Genomic DNA, 27504 nt, shown 5'->3' on the forward strand with positions numbered 1-27504 from the left:
CTAGCATTCAGCAGCAACCTGAATTTTGTATAAACCCTGTCAGCTGACCTGTTTTTTAAAAATCGGTCATTCTGGCAGCCAGTTTTGGACAATCTGTCCATCTTTTTCTAGAGCTCCATTAGTTGCATGAGACCCACATGTTTAAACTGTTTGCATCTACACCCAACTGACGATACAACAACTTAAGCAGGTCACAACTTAGTAGAATACTTTTAAGCCTGCCAACTCTTTACTATTGAGTGAATTGTTATAATATAAGCTACTTGGTATCATTGCTGCCAGTCTGCTAGAATTTGGAATGCAGATTAAAACTGTAGTGGAGTGCTGTTGAAAATCAAGGGTGGTGTTTGGTACATTCAGCACTTAAACACTTGGTACTGGCAAAGCCAACCCCCTTGAGCTTTCATGTTTGCATTCCTATGAGCTGAAGACTATTTGACTTAGTTTATAATCATAAGTACCCTCCCTTTTTTAAGAGGAATTTTAAAATGGCTTTGTGAACTGAAGTTGTTGGTTTAATCTTTGTATGTTTTAACATGTTGTTAAATTGCAGTGACTTGCACTTTAGAGGGATCGTTGTCAATTATATGCAGGTTTTCATGGGATTAGCTTTGCTTTATTCCATTGTCTGAGATCAAGAATTGGTAAATGCAACTTTTGCCTGTGACTTTGGATACCTTGCATTGGTCTACTGATAGGCTCCATAACTTCTCTCTGGCTCTTGTGCTCCCCCCTGGTCTTTATAGGGCTTTCTTGGAGCTAGTAATTTAGCTGTTGGCCTACATATCTGAAATAAGGCAGCTATCCTTTCCAGTCATCTGTGAACCATGTCTCAATGTTTTAAGCAGTCTGTTAAGGATTTCTACTCTGGTTTGATGGGTTCTGAGATGTCTAACTCCAGTGTCTGATCACCACCATATCTGGCAGCAATGTAGTCCAAGACTGCCTGCACAGACCAGCAAATCATTTGCTTGCCAGTCTGAGTAAATGTATAAGTGTCACTGCACTGTTCCAATATTCTAATCTGGCCCCTAGTTGTAGAATCAGTTTGTCTATACACTGAGAACATAACACTATTCAACCTTCTAACACCTTGAGTGACTGATTTAAGTTCCTTTTTAATCTGAAGGATTCAGTTTAAATTGACCCTTTTTTGTGACAAGGGACTGGAACAGCTTTTATAAAATCCTATTTCCCAAAGCAAAGTATGCTCATCAGTCACCAAGTGATGTGAATCACAACCACGTTTCGCAACTTTCTTTTAATGTAGCGAAGTTGTTTCACAGGAGAGTTCATTTAGAGCCCAGTGACCTGTTTTTAGTTACTCACAGGATGCTGTGGCATTTATTGCCCTAAAAGGGTGGTGAGCTGGGTTTTTTGAGGCTTGCTAGGCCTTTGAGGGTAGTTAAGTCTCAACCACACTATTGCTGGTCTGGAGTAACAGAGGCCAGAGCAAGTGCAGACAGCAGCTTCCCTCCCTGAAGAACATTAGTGAACCTGTTGGTTTTGAAACAGCAGTATGGTAGCTTCATTAATTTAAAATTGAAGATTCTTTAAATTCTTCTGCTATGGTGAGATTTGAACTTTTGATTATAAGTTGAGTAACAACCTCTCAATCTCTAAACATTTGATGCAATAAGGATTTATAGAACTGTGGATAACCAGCCTGAGTTGTAATGTACCAGTATTTAAAGAGAACAAGAAGAATACTAGTTTGTGGTGGTCATGTGCTGAGTTGCAACATTGAGAAATGTGTACATTGCAACAGCAATTACAAGAGTATTTCATTAGCTGTGAAGTGCTTTAGGATAGCATGTGGTCTTGAAAAATGCTGTTTCTTTCTGTTGTGGTCTGATGCTGTACTCACGGCAGTGGTTTAGACTTGAGTACAGATTTTAAGTCAGATAGTGACTTAGAGCTGCAAGCTGTTCTGTACATTCATTTGCACAGTGAATGCATTTTGACTTTACCTTGATTGTTGGCTAACGATGCTAAATGATCTTTATTCCATTTGATGCACAAATTTTATTTTGTCATCTTGCCGCAGTAAAATTAACAATTTAGGACTGAGTGCTATATCCACAGTAAAACCCACGAAAATTAATTGTGCCCAAGTCTGGCAGTGCAGTATCAAAGGAACTCTATGGGCTGAATAACTGAACTACTTTGACTGTATCATAGCGTGTATCATAACTTGAATCCTGTTCACGTGCCTGTGCTTGCTGGCCTATCTTGGCTTCGAGCCTGGCAATGCCTTTTTTAAAATTTTCATCCTTGTTTACAGATTCCATGGCCTTGCCCCTCTGACTTCCTCCAGTTGTACAACCATTGGATTTCTGCTGCCCTCTGATTCTGGATTTTGGCACACACACACCCTCCCACAGCAGGATTTTTAATTGCTCCACCATTGGCCCTGCCTTCGGCTCCCTAGGCCCCAGGCTTCGGAATTCTCTTCCTCCTTTAACTGCTTTGCCTACTTGAAGATCCTAATGTACTTGTTTGGTCACCTGCCACCATCTTGTGTGGCTCTGTCAAATTTCATTAACACTCCTATGAATCAACTTGATGTTTTAGAGGTGCTACATCACAATCTTTTCCAATGCAGGAGGAGGCCTGCACTGGCTCTCTGAAAGAGCATTCTACCTAGTCCGACTCCCCTGCCTTGTCCCTGTAAACTGCACGTTCTCTCTTTTTCTGGATAGCAATTCAATTCCCTTTTGAATATCTCGATCGGACCTGCCTCCACCACCCTTAGGAAGTTCGTTTGAGACTCTGGGTGAAAACATTTTTCCTTACACCACTTTTACTCCTTTTGACAATTATTTTGAACCTGTGCCCTCGAGTTCTTGAAGCTCCCTTGAGTGGGAACAGTTTCTCACTATTTACTCTGTCCATACCCCTCAGGATCTTGAATACCTGTTTAGTCCCCTCTCAGCCTTGTTTTCTCCAAGGAAAACAGTCCCAACCTCTCCAATCTATCCTCATAGCTGTAGTTATTTATTCCTGGAATCATTCTTGTGAATCTCCTCCGTACTCTCTCCAGTGCCTTCACATCCTTCCTTGAGTATGGGGCCCAGAACTGGACGCAGTACTCCAGATGAGGCCTAACTAGTGTCTTATACAAGTTCAACATGACCTCCTTACTCTTGTACTCAATGCTCCTATTAATAAAGCCTAAGACACTATATGCTTTATTAGCTACTGTCTTGGCATGCCCTGTTATCTTCAATGACTTGCAGGAACAGAGGGACCTCAGTGTATACATGTCTAGAGTTTCTCCCTTTTGTTTTTCATTGTCTCCATATTCTTTCTGCCAAACTGAATCACTTCACACTTCTCTGCATTGACCTGCATCTGCCACTTGTGTGTCCAATCCACAACATGTCTGCATCCTTTTGAGGTTCAACTAAATTCCATTTCAATTTGCGTAAATGTAAGTTGTTGCTCTGTAAAAGCCAATTGCCTATATGGAATATTCCCAGTGACTGCTGAAAGAAATAACTTTAATTGCAATTGGCTAGTCTGAAGTAACTGTATAAAGGCAGCTTTTATTGGGTGCTGCCAGCTGCCTCACTTTTGACCATAACACTCCATTCCAGAATGGTGCTGCATGTAGATTACAAATAGTTGTGCAACAGTAAAATAGGAAGTCTTGCCTCTTTATATTCATTGCACTTCAAAATAATTCTTACTGTGATTTTGTTTTAAACTAAAGTTTTTGTGATTTTGCTGTTGGTGTGCTGATAGATGTGGGGTAAGGAATAGAAAATGCCTTGGGTGCTGACTTGGCGCTAGCTGTGTTTGGGGAATATCTAGATCAGCACTGAGATTTTGGTACTTTTGGGCAAAATTCCAGGCACATCTCAGGCAAATGTATTTTTTCACTAGCCTACCTAATTGTTAAGGAAAGCTCTGGTGAGAATCATCCAGCAGGAAGGCTGGAGATTACATTTGTGCTGATGTTGGTGTTTCCAACTTGTACTGAAAATACTTTCTGCAGTTTGACCTATCTTGGCTGAGATGGAAGTACAAACTAGTTGGTTGCCAGGAGAATTAAAATGATATTTGATGACTAAGCTTAAGTTTGAAAAGTTTGTTTTAATCTAGATATAATTTTCAAGCTTGTATATTTGTCTTGGCTCCTGTGGTCAGATGGAGGTAACTGTTATTGTTAGTTTGGATATCTTTCTCCCCCTGGTGTTGGAGAAATGCAATAGCAGCATGACCTGCTGTGTTTAGACACACCCAGTAATTTATCTGTCACTTAAATACTTGTGCACCATGAACTGATATAATAAACTAATTGGCCAATTTGTCATGGTCTCTGCGTATTCGTTTCAACCACACTTCAGATTCTCATTGTATGCAAACTTGTAGCTGTGCAGTTGCTTAAGTGGCTGAACCATCATAAAACAGTGTACTTACAGCCAGAAGCTAGTGGCAACCATGTTTTGCTGGTATTCTTGTCCTGAAGGTGAAGAATGAAACTCCTTTTATAGAGGTGATACCTGTGTCTTTATGACAGTCTAATGCAAATTGCACCATACCATTCTTGGATCCTGTATCAACCTATTCTAGATCTTAGGCTCATGCTTCTGTAAAATTCTAGTCGGCTGCTTAGCCTGCACTTGAGCAGGTTCATACTTAACCCTTTATGAAATTCCTGCTTGGAGACGATACAAATATCATTTTGCCAAAATGGATATTGTACCACAAGGAACAATTGGTTATTTATGCACTAAATTAAACATAACTGACCTGTACCTCAACTCCTCCATTTACTTACCATTGATCCAAAATCCCTTGATGCCCGCCTAATAATCTGTTGATCTCTGCGTCTAGCACATCTTCATCCGAGGGCCTTTGATTCCAGAAGATGTTAAAGCTGCTGTACTTTGCAGTAGTGCTCACTACATTGAGTAAGGAAGGAGACGGGATGTAAGTCGAGGGCTACTGAGTCCAACTGCAGTAATCTTATCACCTGTGTTGACATTGAATTATTGCTGCTGCTTGTATCGACTACTGGGAATCGCTGTCATGGTATGTCATGCTTGCCTGTCTTATGCCATCCTCACACCCACTGTAGCTCATGTGCAGCTGCTCTTGTCACCATCCAACCAGATCAACCCCTCTTTTTGCTGTCCTCCACTTTGCCTCTAGAAAAGATGTGTAGTTTTTCAGCTGATCAGATGGCTGAAATACTGACTTTGTTCTTTTCAAATGTCACGTTTGCAATTTCAAGCACTGTATATTGGTCTTTATGGTCTGTTAATGAAATTCTTAGCATCTACGTGATAAAGGTCTCCATATTGAACTGCAAAGAGCAGAATCTCTGGTGCCCTTCCCCACCCACCCTGCCAAAAGCAATCCGCTTGCTAAGTGCTTGTAATTGAAAGCATAGCAAATTTTAAAAATGGTCGTGCATATCTGAGCAAAGATTAAATATGGGTAATGCAGAAATTGTTTGGTTTCAGTGATTTTTTTTGAGTCAGCTATGCTGGACATCATCCTGACTTGAATCAGGGCATGTGGAGGAAGGGGACCAGGTGGTGACTATATAGTTGATATTGGAGATGGCACAGAATGATTGTACAGTTGGTGTTGGAGACTAGGCAGAATGACTATACAGCAGTTTTTCAGATCTCTGTTTAATGGAAGGTGATGCATTTTGGTAGCTCATCCAAGATTGAGACTATCCAGTCATCTGCTACCTCTCCCTCCCTTCAGCCCACCAGATCAAAATTTCCCCCTTGCCCCAGCCACAAACCTACCATCTTCTCTCTGCCCCTTGGGCTCCTCCTTTTCCATAAGGCCAACCTCTTGCTCCCTTGACCCGATTCCCACTAAACAGCTGGTCACCAAACTACCGTCTGGGTCCCAGTTCCTCCTTCAGGTGCTGTGCCCTCTTGAAATCCCCCACTATCATCCTTCTCAAGCTCTTAACCCTGCTGTCATTGCACCACCTCCAATCTCATTTTCCCCTCCAAATCCTTGTATATGCTGTCTCCTCCGAATCGTACCAGTCTTTGAGAATGCTGTTTGAGTCCCTCCAATCCTGGCAACATTATAATAATACCACTGAAGACTTCAGAACTAGCTGTGTCCTTAGCCAAGCTTACAGCTACAACACTGGCATTGACCTGGCAATGTGGAAAACTGCCTAGGTCCTGTCCACAAAAAAACAGGACAAATCCATCCAAGTCAATTATTACCCCATCAGCCTAATCTCTCATCAGTGATGGAAGGGCTTGTCAGCAGTACTATCAAGTAGCACTTAATCAGCAATAACCTGTTCACTGGTTCTCGGTTTGGGTTCTGCCAGGGTCACTCAGCTCTTGACCTCATTTTTACTCTGTTTGGTCTGAGGCTACACTTGAGATGAGCCTGACTGCCCTTGACATCAAGGTAGCATTTGACCATGTGGCATCCAAAATTTCCAGTACAACTGGAGTCAGTGGTAGTCGGGTGGGGGGGATCTCTCCACTGGTTGGAATCACACCTAGCACAAAAGATGGAAGTGGTGGTTGGAGGTCAGTCATCTGTCCCAGCACCCCTCTGCAGGAGTTCCTCAAGGTAGTGCCCTAGGCTCAACCATCTTCAGCTGCTTCATCAATGACTTTCCTTTCATCATAAGGTTAGAAGTTGTGATGTTCACTGTTCATTATTCTTTTTGAACTGAAGTTCATACCCCTATGCAGCCAGACCTGGGTAACATTCAGGCTTGGGCTGATAAGTGGCAAGTTACATTTGTGCCATAAGTGCCAGGTTATGACCGTCTGAGAATCTGACCATCTCTCCTTTTGCATTCAATGCCATTACCATCACTGAATCTCACTATCAGCATCCTGGGGGTTACTATTAACCAGAAAACAAACTGGACTAGCCATATAAATACTGTGGCTACAAGTGGCTAGGAATCCTGTGGTGAGTAACTCCCCACCTGGCTCCCCAAAGCCTGTCCACTATCTACAAGGCACAAGTCAGGACCGAGATGGAATACTCTCCACTTGCCTGGATGAGTGCAGCTCCAACAACATTGAAGAAGCTGGACACCACCCAGGGCAAAGCAGCCCTCTTGATTTGTCACCTCATCCACCACCTTCAACATGCACTGTACTGATGTACAGCAGCAGTAAGTACCATTTACAAGATGTGCTGCAACAGCTCACCAAGGCTCCTTTACCTTCCAAACCTGGGACCTCTATCACCTACAAGGACAGCAGATGCATGGGAACACCACTACTTGCAAGTTCCCCTCCAAGCCAAGTGCCACCCTGAGTTGGTACTATATCGCTCCTCCTTCACTATTGCTGGGTCAAAATCCTGGAACTTCCTAACCAGCACTGGGTGTACCTACACCACATGGACTGCAGCAGTTAAAGACAGCTCACCACCTCAGGCAATTGGGGATGGGCAATAAAAACCTGGTCTTGTCAGCAACACTCATAATCTGTGAAAGAATTGGGGTGGGGGGGGTGTGGAAAGAGATCAAGATTCCAATTCTGCTATGAAACAGCCCTCATCGGTACTGAATATCACCCTACAACTGACAAAGTTAAGCTAATTTTTCACCCTTGTCCTTTTGGACTTGTTTGCAGCCTTTGACATGGTTGGCTTCATTCATCCAGCTGGGTGGGACTGTGCTAGACTGGTCCCATTCTCATCTTATTGTAGCCAGTCTCCTGTGTAATGGCTTCTTTTCCACTCCTCCTATACCATTTGCCTCTTGTCACCAGGGATCAATCCTCCGCCACCTCTTGGTAACACATCCAAAAACACAGCATTGGTTTTTAATGTGTAAACTAATCAGCACCAGCTCTACCTCACCAATAGCACTTGATGATTTGTCCACACCTGCTAATTCAGACTGTTACCTTACATCCAATACTAGTGAGCAGAAAATTCCTCCAGTCATATGTTGGGTAGATCTGAGGTTTTTGTCTTTGCATCTCCAAACTCTGTTCACTAGCTACTTCATTCCTCTCCTAGGCAGCAGTCTTGAGACTGAAAAAGACTTTGCAACCTTAGACCCTGAGATGAGCTAACCATATTATGCCATCAGTAAGATGCCTAACTTCATATCATTAACTTCACTCCTGCCTCAGCTCATCTATTGCAACTCTAATTTATGTCTTTGGTACCCTAAATTTGATTATTCCATTGCACTCCAGGCTGGTGTCCCGTTCCACCCTGAAACTTGGTCATCCAAAATGCTGCTGTTTGATTTATTTTGCACTAAGTCCCGTTCACTCAATCACCCCTACTCATTGACCTATATTGGCTTCTAGTCAAGCAATAATTGATTTTAAAATTCTCAGCCTTGGTTTCGAATCCCCCCTTGGCCTCAGCTGCCCTCCTGTAATGGCTGTGCCTTCTGTCTTAGCCACAGCTCTGGAATTCCTTCACTAAACCTCCCCCGATCATCTTCCTCCTGGAACAAAATGCTTTGGTCATCTGCTTTAATATTATCTGTCTCATTTTACTTTGAAATTTCAAGAAGTGCCTTGGGACCTTTACAAATGCAAGTCTTTCATTTAATTTAACTTTAATGGCCATCTCCATCCTTTATAGCTCAAGTATAAGTCACTAGGAAATGCAGCAGCCAACTTGTACACCGTAAGCTCCTGCAGTTGGTAATGTATTACATTAAAGGTGCTATGTAAGTTTGTGCATTTATGAAGGTCCCAATGCACAACTTGGAAGTGTCATCTCATAAAATGAGGCAGAGTTTTGAAGGTAATAAAGCAGATGACTAAAAGTCTGGTCGAAGCATAGTGTTGTAGGAGGAAGGAAAAAAGAGTTAGAGATCTGGGGAGGTTTAGGGAAGGAATTCCAGAGCTGTGGCCAAGAGAGAAGGCACAGCCACCATTACAGGAGGTCAGTTGAGGCCAAGGAGGGATTTGAAAATGAGGCTGAGAATTTTAAAATCGAGTGTTGCTTGACTAGGAGCCAGAGATGATCGAGTGAACAGGACTCAGTGCAAAACAAGACACGTACTCCATAAAAAGTCTCAATGGGGCAGATGAGCAAAGGGGTCTAGGGGTGCAGGTACATGAACCATTAAAAGTAGCAGTGCAGAATAACAAGACCTTAATTTACAAGGACGATGCCAGAACTGTCTTGGGCTGAACAGACAAGGGGCTTTTTTTCTTTAAAATGCCGTAGAGTTTAAAAGGGGTTTTTTTTTAGAATGACCCAGAGACAATTCCACTTGAGGAAATCCAAAACCTAGAGGACCATAAATATGATGGTTGCTAATATGGAATTCAGAAGAAATTTTTTTATCCAGACTGGTTAGAATGTGGAACTTGCCATGTGTAGTAGAGCTGAATAGCCTAAATGCATTTAAGGGGAAAGCTGGATAAGTGAGGGAGAAAGGAGTAGATGGGCATGCTGATTGCACAAGCCTCTTCTTACCACCATACTCAGAACAAACTCCAGTTGGGCTAAATGACCTGCTTACACGCTGGAATACATCTTGCTTTAAACTTGTTCTTCAACAATGAATGTTGCTAGGTTATTGGGGAGCGGCTCTAATCTTGCCTGTAAGCTAGTGTTTATCAATGATTAAAGTATCTTTCTGGGTTGAGTTGCTGGATTGCAGTCAAGAACAAAGTTTTAACTTTCCACCCTCTAATAGCCCCCTAACAACAACGACCTGAAGCTGCAAATCCAATCTTGAGCTCTTTTATTGCTATTGGGATAAATTTGAGCTATTAACAGGACTCACTTGGCAGCCTTTTTAGTCTACATATTTCAGCCAGTTCACCTTAAATGAAGTGTAATTTGCTTGTAGTTGGCCAGAACAGAATGGAGGTATAGTTAAACTGAAACACTTGCTGAAAGGAATTGAGCTTTAAAAGAATGTAAAGATCCAGTCAGGAAGTTCACAAACAATGGCTTGTTTGTGGTCAGCAGTAATTTGTGCTCAGAACCTCAAGTGGTACATTAGTATGTTGAAAGCTTACATGACTAGTTTTGGTTGTAACCTATTTTGGTTTGAGACTTTTTTTCTTACTTCCTGGACATCTGTATCTCTAGCATGACCAGTACTTATTGCCCACCCCCTGTCATCTTTGAGAAGATGCATGGTGAAAGTGGTACTTCAGAATTGCTATTAGGAGTTCGAGGAATGGCAGTATGTCTGAGAGTTAGGATGCTTGTGTGACTTGGAGGTGATGGTGTACCCATACCTTTAGCAAGGAAGTCAGGAGTGTATTTTATTGATGCAGTCATTAAAAGATGAATCTGAATTTTAACTTTTGCTTTTGAAATTAGAGTTTGCAATTTAAGTCTAGTAATAAGAAGCCTGTACTGCTATTGGCTGAAGATGTTTTTGAGATTATCTTATACACCATTTCTTTGCATTGTCTTAACACTGACTTTTGATACACACTGGTCTCTTATTCAGAGTGTTTGATGGGCTTTCTTTTGGGGTGATATGGGTGGAAGGTACTGAAATGTTTCAAACCTTCCTGAAATATTTCCAGTAGCTCAAAATATAGTTGTCACAACTTTTGCACTCATGCAAATATTTTTCTGGTGCTGGTCACTCCTGCAAAGACAGTGTGCTGCCAATGTGCCTCTGCACTCTCTTCATAGGCAGACCAATGACCCACCTGAGCAACCCACATCTAGTTTCACCTACTTTTAGTTGATGAACATAACATCAACAGTAATACTAATTGAAACCTAAGCATATCCAATCATTTGTCTTTGTAATAATGAACGAGCATCACTGGGCCAGCCTGCTTGATTAAATGCCATTTTTGAATATTCTCCTGCATGCTGAGTCCAGCAAAATCAATCTCTTGCAGCTTTTGTTTCCTGAATTGCTTATTTTTTAATCCGAGGGAACCATGTCCAAAACCTGACCCCCAACATTTAGGTACTCTCTTTAACATTGTTTAAGCCATTTTTATTGATTTTAATAAGTTAACTTTGTAAATAGGAACTCATTTCAAAATGTCCTTGTGCTGGTATAGGAAATGGTCTGCAAATCTAAGTGTGGAGTTTTTGAACTATAACTTGTGCTATTGGCTACTGGAGGTTGAAAATTTTATCCAGTGAATGAATGCAACAAAATATGGTGTTAATATTTGAACAGATCTTAATTGTTAAGTACTAGATAAGTTAGAAAACTTTTAAATGGTGAATTTTCTTCCCCTTTGCAAAACTTGGCAGCTGTAGTTAGTAAATAGTAAACATAGAACTTATCATGATCTAACGTGCTTGCATGCTATTGAGCATCTGAGGATTTTAGCATGGAAGCTGCTTTATTTCTAAAGTTCAGAAGCTTAAAGATGACCTAATTAACCACGTTTTTGAGGAAATTGACCCTGGCCCCTCTTACAGAGCAAAATAATGCATTTGCTGGTAATCTAGGGGGCTAAAAATACTCACAATGCAGTATCTATAGAGAAAGTTAATGTTTCCAGTCTATGACCATTCAGATCTACCAGCCCTCCTTTTTTTATATGGCTACTGAACATTTTCACCTTAAACATTTGCTGTATACCTTGTCTCCAGCTTTGTACCAGAATTAGGATCTTTACTTGTAAGCTGGTATCACTCAAGCCATTTGGACTTTTCCTTAACCTCTATATTGTGTTTCACACTTAATGTACAATTTTAAAATTGAGGACAAAGAGTTGGTAGCAGGTATCTTGAATTGCTCTTGATGTGATTTGAAGCTTCTGTTCTGTCCCAGCATTAAATGTGGATGGGGAGTTTACCTCTTCCCAGCATTTAACACATCAGTTTCCTTAATTGTCCTAATTATGCATGCCTTTTTCTTTAGTGTTCCAGATAGATGCTTGGCCATTCAAAGTTATATTTTGTCACTTTAGTCCACAGATCAAGTGAAAAACAAGCAATCTTTGTTCAATGCAATTTTAGCCAGCTCTTGTAACTTGGTGTACTAAGAGTTTTTTTAAGGCAGGTTTTGCCAGCCTAGTGCATCCTAGCAAATTTTATTGGTTTGCAACCAGCTTGGGTCCGTTTCCTTGAATCATGAGCACACTTGTGTAGCATAAATCCAGTTTTAAGGTTTATATTTACGGCTTATTTCCCATAATATTATGGCTCTAAAGGAGCTTTTAGACATGAGTAAACAAGGTTCCTACTGGAGTTCATGTGTATTCAGCAACTAAGTGTAAGATGGTGGGTATTCCTCTTGGAAGTGAGTTGACCTGCAAATGACAGCAACCTTGCCAATTTTATCTACTGTCTGAAACCACTTAATACCCTACCCAGTACTTCTGTATCTTTTAAGGAATTGTTTTACAAATGGTTCATTCACTTCAAATTGAAGCTTTATATTTCTGAACATGAGATTCCTTTCCCTCCATACTGAGTTTCGTTTTATGTGAAACTAGTTGAATAGTTCTAATTTGTTAACCATTTAAATATCTAGATATCCTGTTAGACTCTAGTTGTAGTCTTATGACATTACATTCCTTAAACGAGTAGAGTTTGGTTGCAGAGTTCCTTTTTTAATGTGTGCATAGGGGGCAACAGACATTGTAGCAGGACATTGCTGGCAAAAGTGCAAGTAGGTTTTCTCCAAAAGAATGGTTTGAGAGAATAGAAAAGTTAAATCAATTTTAATGCATTTTTCAGCATCTGTTACCTTGAACTCAGTGAATTATTTACATCCTGGGAAGAACTGTCTGTTGCATTTGACTTGTAATAAATTTTCACAGCTAATTCTGTCTGCGCTGCGTGCCCCCCCACCACCACCACCACCACCAACACATTTGTACTTGTACTTTGGGGAAGGGAACCTGCTACCCCCCTTTGTCATTTGTAGTCCCATTTTGGCTGACTTTCAAAGCCCTCCCCAGTACATACTGGCTTTCCTGTGTTGCCTATAGATGAACAAGCTTTTAAAACTTTAGAATGGTAGCAAAAGGGTCAGTAAGGTTTGTGCTAAACTGGAATTCTGACAATTCTAATATGATCTATCTTTTTTAGATACTGTAATACATTGGATAAAGTGTGAAGGTGGAGATTCCAGTGACGTACAACTATGCAGACTATTAAATGTGTTGTAGTTGGTGATGGTGCTGTTGGTAAAACATGTCTCTTAATCTCCTATACAACAAACAAATTTCCATCAGAGTATGTTCCTACGGTAAGTGAAACACCTGTTCCTCAATGTGAACACATGACTGTGCTTTATAACATAACATCAAATGAACACAAAATTGAATTCCAGTTGCTAACCTGCAACAAACCACCATTGGCATAATGGAGCCTAAATGTGCTTTTGAAGCCCAGGTGTCAGTGGCAGGTATTTGGATTTGTAGCTATAATCCTACATGGTCCAAACCTCCCATGTGGCAATTCTAATGTTTTTGTTTCTGCATCTGTTTCAGAAAAGTGATTTCTGGACTGAGGCATAGAAACTGGTTACTACTGTTGCCATGCAGTGATCTAGGGTAGAATCACTTGGATGAGTGCTCTACATTTTCTTCACAAAACTAGCTTTCGAACCTGCCCATTCACACATTAAATATACTTGAATTACAATAACAAAGCAATTTGTGGTCATGTAGTTGAGAAATTTGGATACCCCCATTTAACCATGTCCCTGAGATTTAAATTTTTATATAGCTTCCCTATCCTCCAACTCAACTCGTGGTGCATATTTTCAACCTCTAGTAGTTATTGCTCCCTATTGCTGTTGTATGTTGGGGGCCTTCAACAGCAGTGTTCTCTGCTGATATTTAATTATAGCTGCACCATGGATTGTTAGCCATAGTGGATGTTGTACCTTTTCTTAGTGATGAACACAAATTATCTGCTGTTAATTTTCAGGCTGAGTCATGTGGGTGTATTAATTTGTCTTAGCCAATGCCCATCCAAAGTGCAGGGAGATTCTCACTTACTCCTGTTCGCTTAATCCAATACCCACTCAGATCAGGAAATTAACTCTGAACACTACTGAACCTTAGTGGAAGATATTTGCCTTTTGATTTTCATTAGCAGTTAGAGAAAACTTAGAAACTTCCAGTTTCCATGCCTGGGAAAACTGTTTTTGGTTGACACTTGTGCTAAGCGGTAATTCATGTCAAACAAATGGGTCTGAAGAATGAAGTGCAACCCTTTTAAGGATCCCATGAAAGCTTGGAGCTGATGATGTAATTTGGATTCATATTTGTAAATGTCAGTCGTATATTGTGTTTGTACATTTCCTAATGCAGACTTCACAATAATATCTGTCTATGTTCGCTACACCAAGTCATATGTTGTTTTAACCAGTGTATTTTTACCAAATCTCTCAGTTAATGAATTTCTTGGCTTTTTGGGATTAATTTTAAGTAGTCTTGATATCCTACTTGTTTAAATTTGAGGTGACACGTCTTCCAAAATGATAGAATTGAAATTGTTAAACAACTTTTTTTTAAATTTTCATTCTGGAATTCAAATGCCACATTAACATTGCCCTTTCTAACTCTAACCTACAGCACCCCCCACGCCCCCCCCTTCCAAATCCTTGCACCTCAAATTCTGGCCTTTTCAGCATCTGTTTCATTACTCCACTATTAGTTGTACTTGCAGCTGCCTAAACCATGAACTCTGGGACCCTTCCCTAAGAGCTTCTGTTTCCTACGTTCCTCTGTAGACACTCCTTCAGGCTTGCCTCTTTGACTGAGTTTTTGGTCATTGGCCCTATACCACCTGACGTGACTGTTGGATTTTCCCTAGTGCTCCTGTGAAGTGCCGTGGGATGCTGAATGCAGTCAAAAATGCTACCTAAATACTACTTGACTAAGGGTTCACTTGCCAGGTATAGTAATAAAGCTGTGTGTAAATTGCCGCACAAACTTGGACAGTATAAGGGGAAGCTGGGTAAGTGAATGAGGGGAAAGAAATAGGTTCTGCTGATAAGGTTAGAGGTAGGGAGGGAGGATGTGTATTCAGAGCATGGATTACATGATAGGACTCTGTACTGTAAATTCTAGCTATTTAAGTTTGAGGCAATGACATGCTTCTGGAGTGAGTCAGAAATTATAAATGATTCTTGGGGTTAATGACACCATGGCCAACATAAAGTGCTGTGTTTAGCCAGTTAATGGATTGAACCTGGGACAAAAGGTGAGGAAAGTACATACCTTAGTGGATGGCAGTACCCAAGTTTTTTAATTTCAGGTTTAGGGAGGTTTTTCTGGTTTTTGACATGGGAGGTTTTTAATTACAATCATAGCCACTCTTCTCAATGGGATTCTGTAGAATTGAAACTGGCAAATGATTAGCAAGAGCAGGGAATGGGACACTTGTTTTGGGTGTGAGAAAGGTGGTGAATGTTAGTGGCTTGTGTATGGTCAAACTTCAAGGGGTTTGGTTTAAAATATACTGAATTATAGATGGTTCAGTGTAATTGGTTGCATTGGTCAAGGATTTAAGTTTGCAAGATTATAGAGAAGCTTTGGTTATGATAACTGGGAAGTGCAGAGTTCAAACTTCCACCAGCTTGGTGCACATCATGGGTGTGTCTTGAGTGCAATACAGGATTAATTAGCTTGCATTTGATGTCATGCTATAATGTGTATTCATATGAATTTGCCTATAGGTCTTAGTGGTGTAGTACCATCCAATAGTTAGTGGATGCTGTTGATGTACTTGAATAGTCAGGCTGGGTAAGCAGATGGTTTTGTCTTGTAATCTGTGCACTTTTACAAATATACTTCATAAAGGTAATATATTTTTAAAGATGCATTGCAATGAAATTCAAGTTGGAATGTTTTGTACTGTAATTTTCAACTTCACCAGTGTTCCACTCCTGGGTGCCTCTGCCTGATATGGAATGTGTATTGCTAATACAGCCTGAGGGTAAAATGTTTCAAATTGGCAAAATTAGTGCAATAGAATTCAACTAGCAATTATTTAGACTATGTTATAACCCACTTCAACAGATACTCTGGCCTAAATACTTTTTCCTTTGATTAAACTCCACAAGTTGTGACTGGCTACCTGAGTTATTGGAATATTTTAAACATCAGGTGACTCACTCTACACTTTCAGTCATGTACTCAATCAGAATAGTTTCATCAATAGCTATCTTTAAATTTTTTGTTCTAGGTACTAACTTGCATTCAAATCACAGCTTCATGCAAATTAAAGAATCTCACTTCTATTGTAGGGCATCCTTTTTGGAAGACCTGGGGCAAGGTGGAGACAGCCTTTGACATTCTGAATCTGATTTTGATGCAGTATCTACTCAGTTGCCAATTAGTAACTTGAGCTAAATGTCTCAGCTGCTTTTCTGGCTATATACAGTTGGAGGGATTTTCAGTTATACAGGTCTCAATGTTCCAAGTAACTTGCTGATCTTTGTGCTATTTTGCAGGTATTTGATAACTATGCTGTAACAGTTATGATTGGTGGTGAACCATATACCTTAGGACTGTTTGACACTGCAGGTAAGAGGCTTTGCCTAAAATGAACTTGCGGGATAGTCGGGTTTATAACCAGTGTTTGTCCATTGCTTCTTGAGTTTCTGGTGTCTGAGCACACAATCATAGCTTTGGTCACCTAAAATTGAAGTGGCAGCCCATTCATATGAAGTTTAGGGTCTGGCTGTTCATTTAAGTGGGAGGAGGGCAGGCGCTTGCAATAATAGCTTGAGTTGGATATGGTTAGCTCCCAACACTGGTCATTGATTTTAAAGGGCTTTGAGTCCTGATGTGTGGAAATATTGACCAATGCGTTGTAATTGGAGCAGGTAAGGCTTGCAGGTTTGAGGCTTAATGCTATTGCATGAATTCTCCACTGAAGGCATTTAGCAGGAGCAAAATGATTCTATACTAGCTTGCACAAGTGGCCCTTAATTGGCTAGATATGCCAGTAATGGGATACACCAGCAGAATGTGCTATTAATGGGACTTGGAATTTATTTATAATGCAGCCTATCTTGTATTCTAGAAATGATGCATCTTTTAGCAGGATTCCCCCCCACCCTGGTCCATATTTTTTGGTTTTGGAAGTACCAGTAAATCGTTCAGAATTTTGAATATCTTAATTGCTAGCTAAATTTTGAGCACAGGTTGAAAACAATAGTTCGTGTGCAACCCCATTCTTGATTTCAAGTTGGCCCTTTTTTTGGTACTCCATTGGATGGTGGAAGAAGCAAACTAACTTCTCCATGCTAGTTATTATTGTTGAAAGTGACCCAGAGGGTTGAGTTCAGTCTCTGTTAGCTCACTTTTTATAGGGGCATGGGGTGTTTGAAGTACATTGATATCAATCTGGATTGATGCCAGTGATGAAGAATCACTCTCTCTCAATGTCTAGGCATCCAATTAATGCTGTGTTAGACTTGTAACTTTCTTGGGCCATTCTCCATCAACTTAGTCGAGAACAAAAAATTTGATCAAAATTTTACCTGCTGCTACCAGATCACCAATAGCATAACTCTGCTGACATGCTAAAATGATGTAGCCATGCACTTGAATTGAATAGTCAGTTTTGTGCAAGAATGTGACCTTGAGCCGATTGACAGTGCACTAGCAATACAGATTTTTAAGCAATTCGCAAGTTTCTATGAGCCTCTAGAGTCCTATCTTTTGGTGAATACTTCTCCCATGTGGGAGATTCTAGAACTAGGTACAGTTTGAAAAGCAGTCTCATTTAAGGTGGAAGCGAGGAGGATGTCTTCTTTTGGAGTCTTTGGAATTCTAACCAAGAAGTGGCAGCTTGGGTCTTGAATCTAATTCTGCCTTTGAAATCCTTGATCTACTGGTATTAGAACCTCAAGTCAGATCTTGTTTGGAGTTGGGGATGTAACCTTGGATGTTAATTTATACTTGGTAGAAGAATCTCTTGTATTTGAGAGACTTGTGAATAGCTTTTTTAAAATGTATGTTATAGTTAAGTCGCACTATATATTTGTTTTGCAGGTAACTTCAGCTTCCAAAATTACGACACCCAACTCTGACTTTCTAGCTGGTAGATAATGTTGAATAGTGTAGTTTATGAAAATCTTGTACAGGTACTGGGGGCTGCATCTCCTGGTTTAAAAAAAAATCTAGCTTTTTTTGCTTTGAACAATTTAACACTAACTTGAACCTAAATTTTTCTGCAGGTCAGGAAGACTATGACCGATTACGACCACTGAGCTATCCACAGACTGATGTTTTCCTTGTGTGCTTTTCTGTTGTGTCACCATCTTCATTTGAAAATGTTAAAGAAAAGGTTTGTGCTTTTCAGCCCTCGCTGAAATTTCTCGGCACAGTACCTCAATGCTTTTCTATTTTTGGGGGTGGGGGTGAAATCCCTGGTTCATTCTACATTAGCTGCCTGATCCACATTACTTCTAGCAGAGGCCATGAGCTAGAATGACTTTGAACTACTTTTCTCTTCACATTCCCCCCTCTCCGCTCTACCCCCCCCCCCCCCCAAATTAGTACTTGCATGGAAGTGATATGGTGCTGCTGGTGAGGCCTGTTAGCCCAAAGTGGGTGACTACCTTGAACTGCTGCAGTACTTGTGGTTTGATGCAACTGAGTTTGCAGGTCTATATCCGAGGACAGTTTGAGTCAGTCCACATTGGTGTGGGATTGGGATCACAGGACAGATTGATAGAGGACATCAGTGAACCAGTTGGGTCTTCATGATCTGACCACTTTTACTGATGCTAACTTTTGGTTTCCAGATTCATTTAAACAATTAATGGGATTTAAATTCTTTGGATTATTGGTCTAGTAACTCCAGTAGCTTTAACTTACAGACTTGTTCCATGTGTTTCTGGGACTTGCTTGTTGCCTATCCAGCTATAACATGTTGACTGACTGGGATTCCATGGCTGTTCCTTTTCTTGCAGTCTGACAAGAGAAGGGTGGGGTTGCCCCAACATCTGAGCTGGGAAAGGGCCTTTACAAATTTAAAGAGTTTTTTTTCATATGGAGGATCGCATGGCCTTATTGAGCAACTGGTCATGGTGTGACCTGCAATCTTCTTACAAGTAATTGCAGCTACAGGATATATCAGACCTATATAGACTGTTGTACAGCTTCAGTAAATCATGTAACAAAGGGGCTTGTATGCAAGGCGTCGGGTTTGTTGCCTTTATAATGAACTGATCCTAAAGCAGTGTCGCTCCTAAGTTTTGGTCAAATTGTAGTGGAGTTGCTGCCTGAACAAAGTTGAAAATGGTCCAATTCTTTTCTCTGATCCTCTATATAGTGGGTACCTGAGATAACTCACCACTGTCCAAAGACTCCATTCCTGCTTGTTGGGACTCAGATTGATCTAAGGGATGACTCCTCAACCATCGAGAAACTTGCCAAGAACAAACAGAAGCCCATCATCCTGGATAATGCTGAAAAACTGGCCAAGGACCTGAAAGCGGTCAAATATGTGGAGTGTTCCGCTCTGACACAAGTAAGTGCTTAAACTATTCTTCTGTGCAGTAAGATACTAAGCTTGTTTAACTATTTGGGCAACATTTCAAAAGCACCTATGTCTTGATGCACATTATGGATGTATCATCTGGATTTGAGTCCTCTCTGGCAGGTGCCTGAAACAGTGATGGAATGGTAATGTCACTGGACTAGTAATAGGCCCAGATTAGTGCTCTGGGAATGCTGGTTCAAATCCCACTGGCACCTGGTGGAATTATAAATTCAATTAATCTGGAATATAAAGCTAGTCTTGGTAATGGTAACCATGACAACTATCAATTTTCATAAACCCATTTAGAACATAACATAAGAAATAAGAACAGGAGTAGACCATCCAGCCCCTTGAGCCTACCCTGATGTTCAATAAAGTCATGGCTGATCATCTTGTGTTTTGATTTCCACATTCCTATCTAACCCCAATAACCTTTGATTCCCTTGCCCAGCAAGAATCAATCTACCTTTGCCGTAAAAATATTCAATGATCTCACCTTCAGGGGCAGAGAGTTCCCAAGTCGCACAACTCTCAGAAAATTTCTCATCTCTGCCCTAAAAGGGTGACCTATAATTTTACAACAGTGCCCCCTAGCTCTGGACTCACCCACAAGAGGAAACATCTTGTCAAGGCCATTCAGGATCTTGTACACTTCAATCAAGTTACCCCTCACTGTTCTAAACTCCAGTGGAAACAAGCCCAGTCTGTCCAACCTTTCCTCAGAAGGCAATGCATTCATTCCAGGTATCAATCTAATAAACCTCCTTTGAACAGCCCCCATTGCATTTACATTCTTACTTAAATAGACCAAAACTGTGCACAATATTCGAGGTGCGGTCTCACCAATGCCCTGGAAAGGAAGGAAATGTTATTCTTACTTGGTCTGGCCTACATGTGACACAGTATTGTGGTTGACTCCTTAAAACTCTCTGAAAAGGCCTAGCAAACCACTCAGTTTGGGATGGGCAACAAATGCTTGCCTTGCCGGTAACACCCATGTCCATGAAAGAATAAAGAAAAAAATTGCTTTAAAATGACAAGAGCAAAATACTGCAGAATTTGGAAAGCCGACAGGCCAGAGAACCTACTGAGACTGTATTGACAAGGTACTTTCCAATATGAATCTACCAGAACTTAGCTGCTGTCTGATCTGTTTCTAGCTTTGTGTTTAACCTGATTTGTGCAAAATACTTGTGAATAATTCAATTGCTGATATTACTTAGTGTCAACAGGGTCTCAACGAGCTGCAAAATGTTCCCTGGTTTGACACTTCTAGTAAAATATCTGAAGTTGTCAAAGGGCTTGTTGATGCTGTCTATTCCTGACAGGCAGTTTAAACTATTAAGTACAATATAATATTTTGAGATGTTATGGGACAGACAAAGCTGCAAAATATGAATCCATGATAATAGAGTTCTATTCTGTTCCTTTTGTTTAGAGAGTTTATTAAATTGGAAAAATGGGGCCAGTGCCTATTTTAATTTGCTTCTGATCTGTCATTTAACTATATTTAATGATGCCGGCTGCAGAGTTTTGCAACTTTGTAAGATGAGCTTGGATGAAGGCCATTTGATCTCATCCATCCATCCATTATACTAGTCTTGCCACCTAAATGCTATTTTATCATGTCCTCTGAACATTGACCTTTTTCAGGATGGCTCATTTGGATATCTAGTTTAAATGTCAGTTGTTAAATTTTGGGTTAGGTATATTGGAATTTTGTGCATTACATAAATGGCTGCTTTCATTAAAATAACTCACTTTTTTTGTATAATGGATAAACATCAAAGTAATTTATTATGTTAAAAACAAAAAACTGCGGATGCTATGTAACCTGTAGAGACCAAGATGGCTCTGGTTTTAACTCCTGGCCCTGAAATACGCCTGTAACAGGCCATGTTCCTGTGTTGGAGTTGGTGGGGTGGGTGGCATGGTTGGAGAAGAGAAAGATCAATCCACTGGATGACCTTTGTTATTTAAAAAATACAAGTTACTTTGCAGTGTAGAGGTTTCAATCTAAATAAATGGGATTTTCCTTGAAAGAAAAGCTTGGTTGTTGAAAGAATGTTAACTTCAGTTTGGGGTCGGAGCAGGAGAAAGTTGAGGTGGATCTGTTTTTACATCCCCTTCTGTCATTAAGGTTGGGCATTAAGATCAATATGGTTGCTGACAAATGACTCTTTTTAAATAGCGCACTACTTAGCGCACTACCAGGCATTAAACTTGTCTGGTCCTACTTTTATTCTTTTTAGCTTTCAACCACCATTTCCCTGCACACTTCTCAAACTGGGGCATGGCTCCATAATGCTAGTAGTTTTTGTCTTGCTTGTGGCTGTTCATGAGCCTAGTAGTGGTGGTTTATTCCACTCTTTGAATAAATGCAGCCTCTGCATCTCAGTTTGGGATGATTGGAATTTTTAGTAGTCAATTGTAGTTTCGCCCTTGCCTATGCAGGATAAATGAGCAGTTTTGGCACATTTTAAGAATTAAATCTGACTTTATAGTTTGTACAGCTGCTAACAAAGTGATTCCTTTCCCTCTGCAATTGTTTTATTGCATTTTGATCTCTCTCCACACCCCCTCCCACCACCACAATTTGGTCTTAGTTTAAATTAATGTTAAGTCCTTATCTGCTTAAAGAACTTGCAGAGCTTGAAGCACTGAACTTGATCTACAAAAGCAACAAATTACTTTTTAGGCTACTTCTTAAGCTATTTTTATACAAGTTTGGAACAAACTCATTTTTAGAAATTTGAAGGACAGTTTAGGATTGGAGCTCCAGAACCTCCAGTTGTGAGTCCTAACTGTTTAACTGTGAAGTATTGACTAGTGAGAGAATTTTAAAATCTTTTTTACAGCAGTATGAAATTTTGCTATGATTACAACCTACTTTTCATTGAAAAGTGAAAGATACTGGGAATCTATATGTAGCCTTTCAGCACCTTAAAACACACATTTCAGATGGCAACGCTGTGGTATGATTTAGGGTATCCAGCTGAAATGTCAGCTTGGCCCTGTCCCTTTTCCAATGCTGAAAACCCTCACTACTACCACTTGTCAGTTTTCTGCTTTGAAGAGCAGTAATTGATAGAGTATCATGGCACACCAATTTACAGGTGGTCATCTCCATCTAGGAATAATGGGCAGGTTAGCACGATCTTTCTGCACGCACTCAGGTCTACCCTATTACGTGAAGCCTTCCCCCACCCCCTTTTCCCTTCAGGAGTTACAAAGTAAATTTGAATGTGAGGACAACAGAACTTCTTAAACACCAGAACTTGGAATAAAGTGAGCCAGTCAGCATTGAAGAAATGGCAAGTTGGTTTTTAGTGCAGTTCTTCATCAGAATGGTCCTGTTCTGAACCAACCTGCCCATTGTTAACACCAATGCTGATTTGCTTTTAGTTGTGTATGTTGGGTACTCTTAATCCCTGGTTAAATGGGTGCTGTTAAAACTGTCTTGCTTCTAACCTGAGTCTCTCCTCTAATTTCATGCTGTTTTTCCACTCCCATCCCTCTTTTTCTCTCTTTCCTTCTTTCTCCTCCTTCCCACCCCACCCCAACCTTGTCTTGTAGAGAGGTCTGAAGAATGTTTTTGATGAGGCAATCCTAGCTGCCCTCGAGCCACCGGAAACTCAAAGGAAGCGGAAATGCTGTATATTCTAAGTGTCCCTCCATCCTTTCTCTGTATCCAATCCTATAGAAGTGCTGTTCAAATGCATCCTTTTTAAACTGTTCCATTCTCTCCTTATGGATATGTAAAAGTTGCTGGGTGCCATTTTGGACCTTTCCTAAAACTTTCTACTCCTGTAATTGTGATGTACTCTTTTAGGTATTGTACAGTTGCACCTTTTTGTGGGTGTCTTGCTGTTGATTTGGTTGAAATAAAGTTGGTTCAAATGAGTTCTCTGGCTCACCATATTGGAGACCTGCATAAATGGAGCTAATGGCATTCTATATGGATTTTTGATGTCTTCTCTTGCTTTCTCTATCCTTCACCTATGTGGCAAACAACAAAAGGGTGTCTGTCACCTTTGTAGCTGTTATCAAGTTGGCTAAATTTATTTCAATTGAATAGTGCCACATGTGGTTACATTGCATTATTGCCCCTGCCTCTACTGTGAATTCTGTGCCTGAGCTTTAACAGCAGATCTTTTGCTACTTAGTCCCATAGCAATAGTTGTAGCCATAAACCTTCCAATAAATTTAGTGCTTTCTTTCTCCTCTTTAGACTGTTGCTAGTTTTTAAAAAATCTTTTGTTCACAAGTACCTCCACTCTTGAATAAAATTAAGTAATCTATTGCAAAACAAACTTTGATTTGCAAAGTGCAGTGAGTTTGGTGCTGAAGATTTAAGCTGTTCAATCTGTGTAGCTGGCAAAGCAAATGGAGATTCTCATGTGGAGACAGTTCTTTAAGCAATATTGCAACAAACTGCAGTGTTGTGCTAAATATTCTAATTTAGCTGCAGCTAATTTTTTGCTGGATGAGCAGCATTCTAGCTTCCACGTAAATGGAATAAACTTCGGACATAGTGTATAGTGCCAGCCTTTTGTATAAATGTTAGTTGGGTGCTTTACTATCTTACTTAATCCTTTGTCTTATTTGTCAGCAAGATGTAAGAAATGTTGAATGTTATAGATACTACCATGAGTCCCAGCAACTTTGCCAATAGCAGTCTTAAATCTCCTTCGTGGAAGATGTCTTTATTTGATGCAAGGCAGAATTTAGCTATAGAACCTTTTGGCCAAAGAGCCAAGGTTGTTATTGGTAGCTGTTACGCGTAGTAAGTTTGTGTACAGTAAATATCAGCATGTTATGGTGCCAACATCCCAGGTGCAAGCTTTAAAATTTATGTATTTGGTAAATTGTATGCACAAGAAGGCAATGCACGTTTCTAGATGATTCATTCCGGTGCTGTTATTTTGGGGGTGGCAGGGAAGGGTGATGAAGCACTGTCCTGGTGGAACTTAACCTTTTTGAGCAAACTTTCCTTGCCCAAAGTAGATTTAGTGTAACTTGATTTAAGACAAACTTCCAAGATACTTTTTTTTTTGCACCGGTTATTGCAGCTATTGAGCTGTAATCAAGTAATGAGACCTTCACTGTATAACTTCCATTGGTACTCAATTGGTAGAACTTGGGAAGTGATACTAAATCAGGTGGAGGACAGTAACCTGGTGCTGTTGGATGGGTTTAAGGAGACCAGTCAGATGAGAAACAATTCCACCAAGATTGTCCTTGACAAGGCACAAATTTGAATCCTTTTTTCTGGTTCTAATCCTACAGATGTTCTAAACATATCTTTTTAACATTTTCTGTGCTGCTTTAACATTTTATGTCAGCTAGGTTTGCTTCCCAAGTGTTTTCTTTTTTGGTTCTTGTTTTTATTTTGAATCTGTAACAATGAGACCCCACCTTTTCTCTCCCACTTTCCAGAAAGGACTAAAGAATGTATTTGACGAAGCGATATTGGCAGCCCTGGAGCCACCAGAACCCAAGAAGAAAAGACGCCCTTGTTCACTGTTATGAACAGTGTCTGCAGGCTGACATATTGAAGCATTGTTTAAAAAAAAATCATCTTGCAATAACACCCTGCACACAACCACGAGTGCGATGTTGGGAGGAATAGAATAGCCAATGGTAAATTTTCCCCCTTCTGATGTAACATTTAAGTAGTCAATGAATTTTTTGTTCGATTTATTTTCCACTGGATACTTATCCATAAACTAGGTTTTAATCTGCTGTTCTAAAATTCCTTACCACAAACCTGAGACTTGCACAGTAATTGCTTCTGTTTAATGATCAACTAATGGCTTTTTAAGATGTTGCCACACTCCCAAGTGCCACATCCAACAACTTAGGACCATTGTTCTACCTTTTGTTGTCGTCGAGCTGAATTAGTCCTATTATCACCAGACTTTAAAAAAAAATTGGGGCCCATGTATCTTTTGTGGTGATTTTTAGTGGCAATATTTTGGCTAATTTATCACTTTACTTCAAATTGCTCCCACCAGTGCTTTACACTGCTTTTATAAAATGTTCTCTCCAGCTGCAACCCATGTTTGGAATCTCACCATTGCCACAGTTCAAAGCTGGATATGAAACCTTACTGAATTTGATTTAATTTTGCTGCAGTCCCAGTGACACTGCAGGAAGACTTTAGACTAAGCTAGGTATTGGATCTGAAATCTGTTGGACTCTGCCAGATGCTTGAGCAGCTAAAAGGCTGTTGATGGACTGTTGTGCTTGGGAGTGGTGTGGGAGATACTTGTAAGTGCAGACTGGATTCCTGTGGGAATAATAAATGCTAAGGATCCTTTGTAGAATTCAGTGTTAAAATTTTTACCAAATCTTTTGATTTTTTTTTTCCATTTGATGTGTCATGTTCCATCGTCCTTGTAACTTTTTTGGTTTAAAACAAAAGCTTTATTTCATGTTGAGTTCTTTGTATATGCATTTTCAAAATATTAAACTTGTACCTTAATGGCCTTTATTGATGAGTTGTATTGAGATTGATTGCCACTTGGCTCATAAAAGCTATGCTGTATGAAGACTTTGAGTAAATTAAATGACATTGGCTTTGTTCTGCATCTGTGTACACTGGTCATGTTCAGGCGAGATTGCCAGCTAAAATTTAATCTTCTAACTGGTGTTTGGGGGTTTAGCAAATGATGCCTGGCTATTTAATGGCCAGCATCAATGCTGGCAAGTCTGACTAAGCTACCCAGTTAGGTATGCATTTTTTTTTTTAGCTACAGTCTTAATCTAGAAGTAAATGATTCTTAACTCTGAAGAGAAAGCATGTTCAAACTGAGGTAAGTCTGAACTCCATGTTTGCTTCACTCATACTACATAAAGCGGTCTAAACTTGCACACCATGCTTTGCTAAAAACAATAGGTGGAATGAGATTAAGGCAACAATGAAGCTTTTGGCAAACTTAAAGACACAGCCATAACTACAAACACTTCCAAGTAAGATTCATGTGAGTAATAGTAACTGAATGTTGAAACACTTCAGTCTCACCTGGCATTTGCTTTAAATGGAGCAGCTATTCTGAATTAGAGTGCACATTGATGACACTAGGTGCTACAATAATCATGCAACCTTCCAAATGAAACCATGTGCCATGCAATATTAATATTTATTGCCAATAGCGACTCCCTGGGAAAGGGACTTGATTTAGAGTAGGGAATTGATATACTAGTCACACATGGTGGGTTGCAGAGTAAGGACCTAAAGTAGACAATGCAGCAAACTGCATAGATGCCAACTGTTGCTTAAAGTTACGTTTGAAAAGCTGAAATGGCCTTCCATAGTGCTTTTAAGTTGACTTATAATGTATTTCATTTTCAGCAGCCCTTTTGTATGGGATCTGGTGCAAGTGGTAGTGACTAAGTTTAAATACTTAAGTTGCACACCAGATTTCTGTCCCTTGCAAGTATACGTTTGTATGAAGACCTACAGGCCATTGATAAATGGCATTCCATACATTTTACCAGAATGGATAGATCTCAAATTGCATTCACATTGGAATTTTAATGTGGTTCTTTGTTTTGATCACAACAAGCATCGTAGTTGTTTGCACATGAAGAACGACAGCAAATGCTGTCATCAGGACCTGTAACACCAGCACTGGAAAATATTGAATGACACCCACTATTTCACCCTTTAACCACCACAATAGACTTTATGGAACACTGATCTTGTGTAGCTCTTAGTGAAAGTCTGGAGATTCTAGCTGTAAGGTATCTGTATGGAAACATTTGTCTTGAAGCCTAGTGATAATTCTAGTCTTATGTAGCATGTAAGTAATGTATTTTTCCTACTCAACATTAAAATGGTACATTTTAATTTTCTCCTGTCTTCATTACTTAGTGTTTTTTGGTATCTTAAATCTACTTGTCCTCACTTTGAACCAGATATCCAGATTTGTAATTGGGGGTGGGGTTGGGGGGAGGAGGAATGGAGGAAGTATTGGCTTAAGCAATTTAACTTGCCATTCAAAATATTGCAATAACCCCCCCACCCCGCCTTTCAACTTGCAACTGAAGTTGATGCAAGTATCTCAACTGATAAACAGCCCTGGTCTATTTTGTTTGAAT

At 40.1% G+C, this 27504-nt stretch overlaps 1 protein-coding gene across 2 annotated transcripts in view; it reads left to right on the forward strand.

The window, feature by feature from the left end:
- cdc42 (cell division cycle 42) overlaps positions 1-27253 on the forward strand; it is a 33764-nt gene extending 6511 nt beyond the window's left edge. Inside the window, exons 2-6 of one of the 2 annotated variants that reach the window (XM_041207357.1) lie at positions 12976-13135; positions 16355-16427; positions 18089-18198; positions 19189-19386; positions 24838-27253. In XM_041207357.1, the coding sequence (XP_041063291.1) occupies positions 13031-13135; positions 16355-16427; positions 18089-18198; positions 19189-19386; positions 24838-24930 (579 nt within the window). In that variant the 5' untranslated portion in view covers positions 12976-13030 and the 3' untranslated portion in view covers positions 24931-27253. Of the gene's footprint in view, positions 1-12975; positions 13136-16354; positions 16428-18088; positions 18199-19188; positions 19387-22974 lie in introns of those variants that run through there. The other variant, XM_041207358.1, reaches the window with a different exon arrangement.
- Positions 27254-27504: the final 251 nt, after the last annotated feature.

Source organism: Carcharodon carcharias, chromosome 15 (genome assembly GCF_017639515.1).
Source record: "Carcharodon carcharias isolate sCarCar2 chromosome 15, sCarCar2.pri, whole genome shotgun sequence".
NCBI classification, from domain to species: Eukaryota; Metazoa; Chordata; class Chondrichthyes; order Lamniformes; family Lamnidae; genus Carcharodon; species Carcharodon carcharias.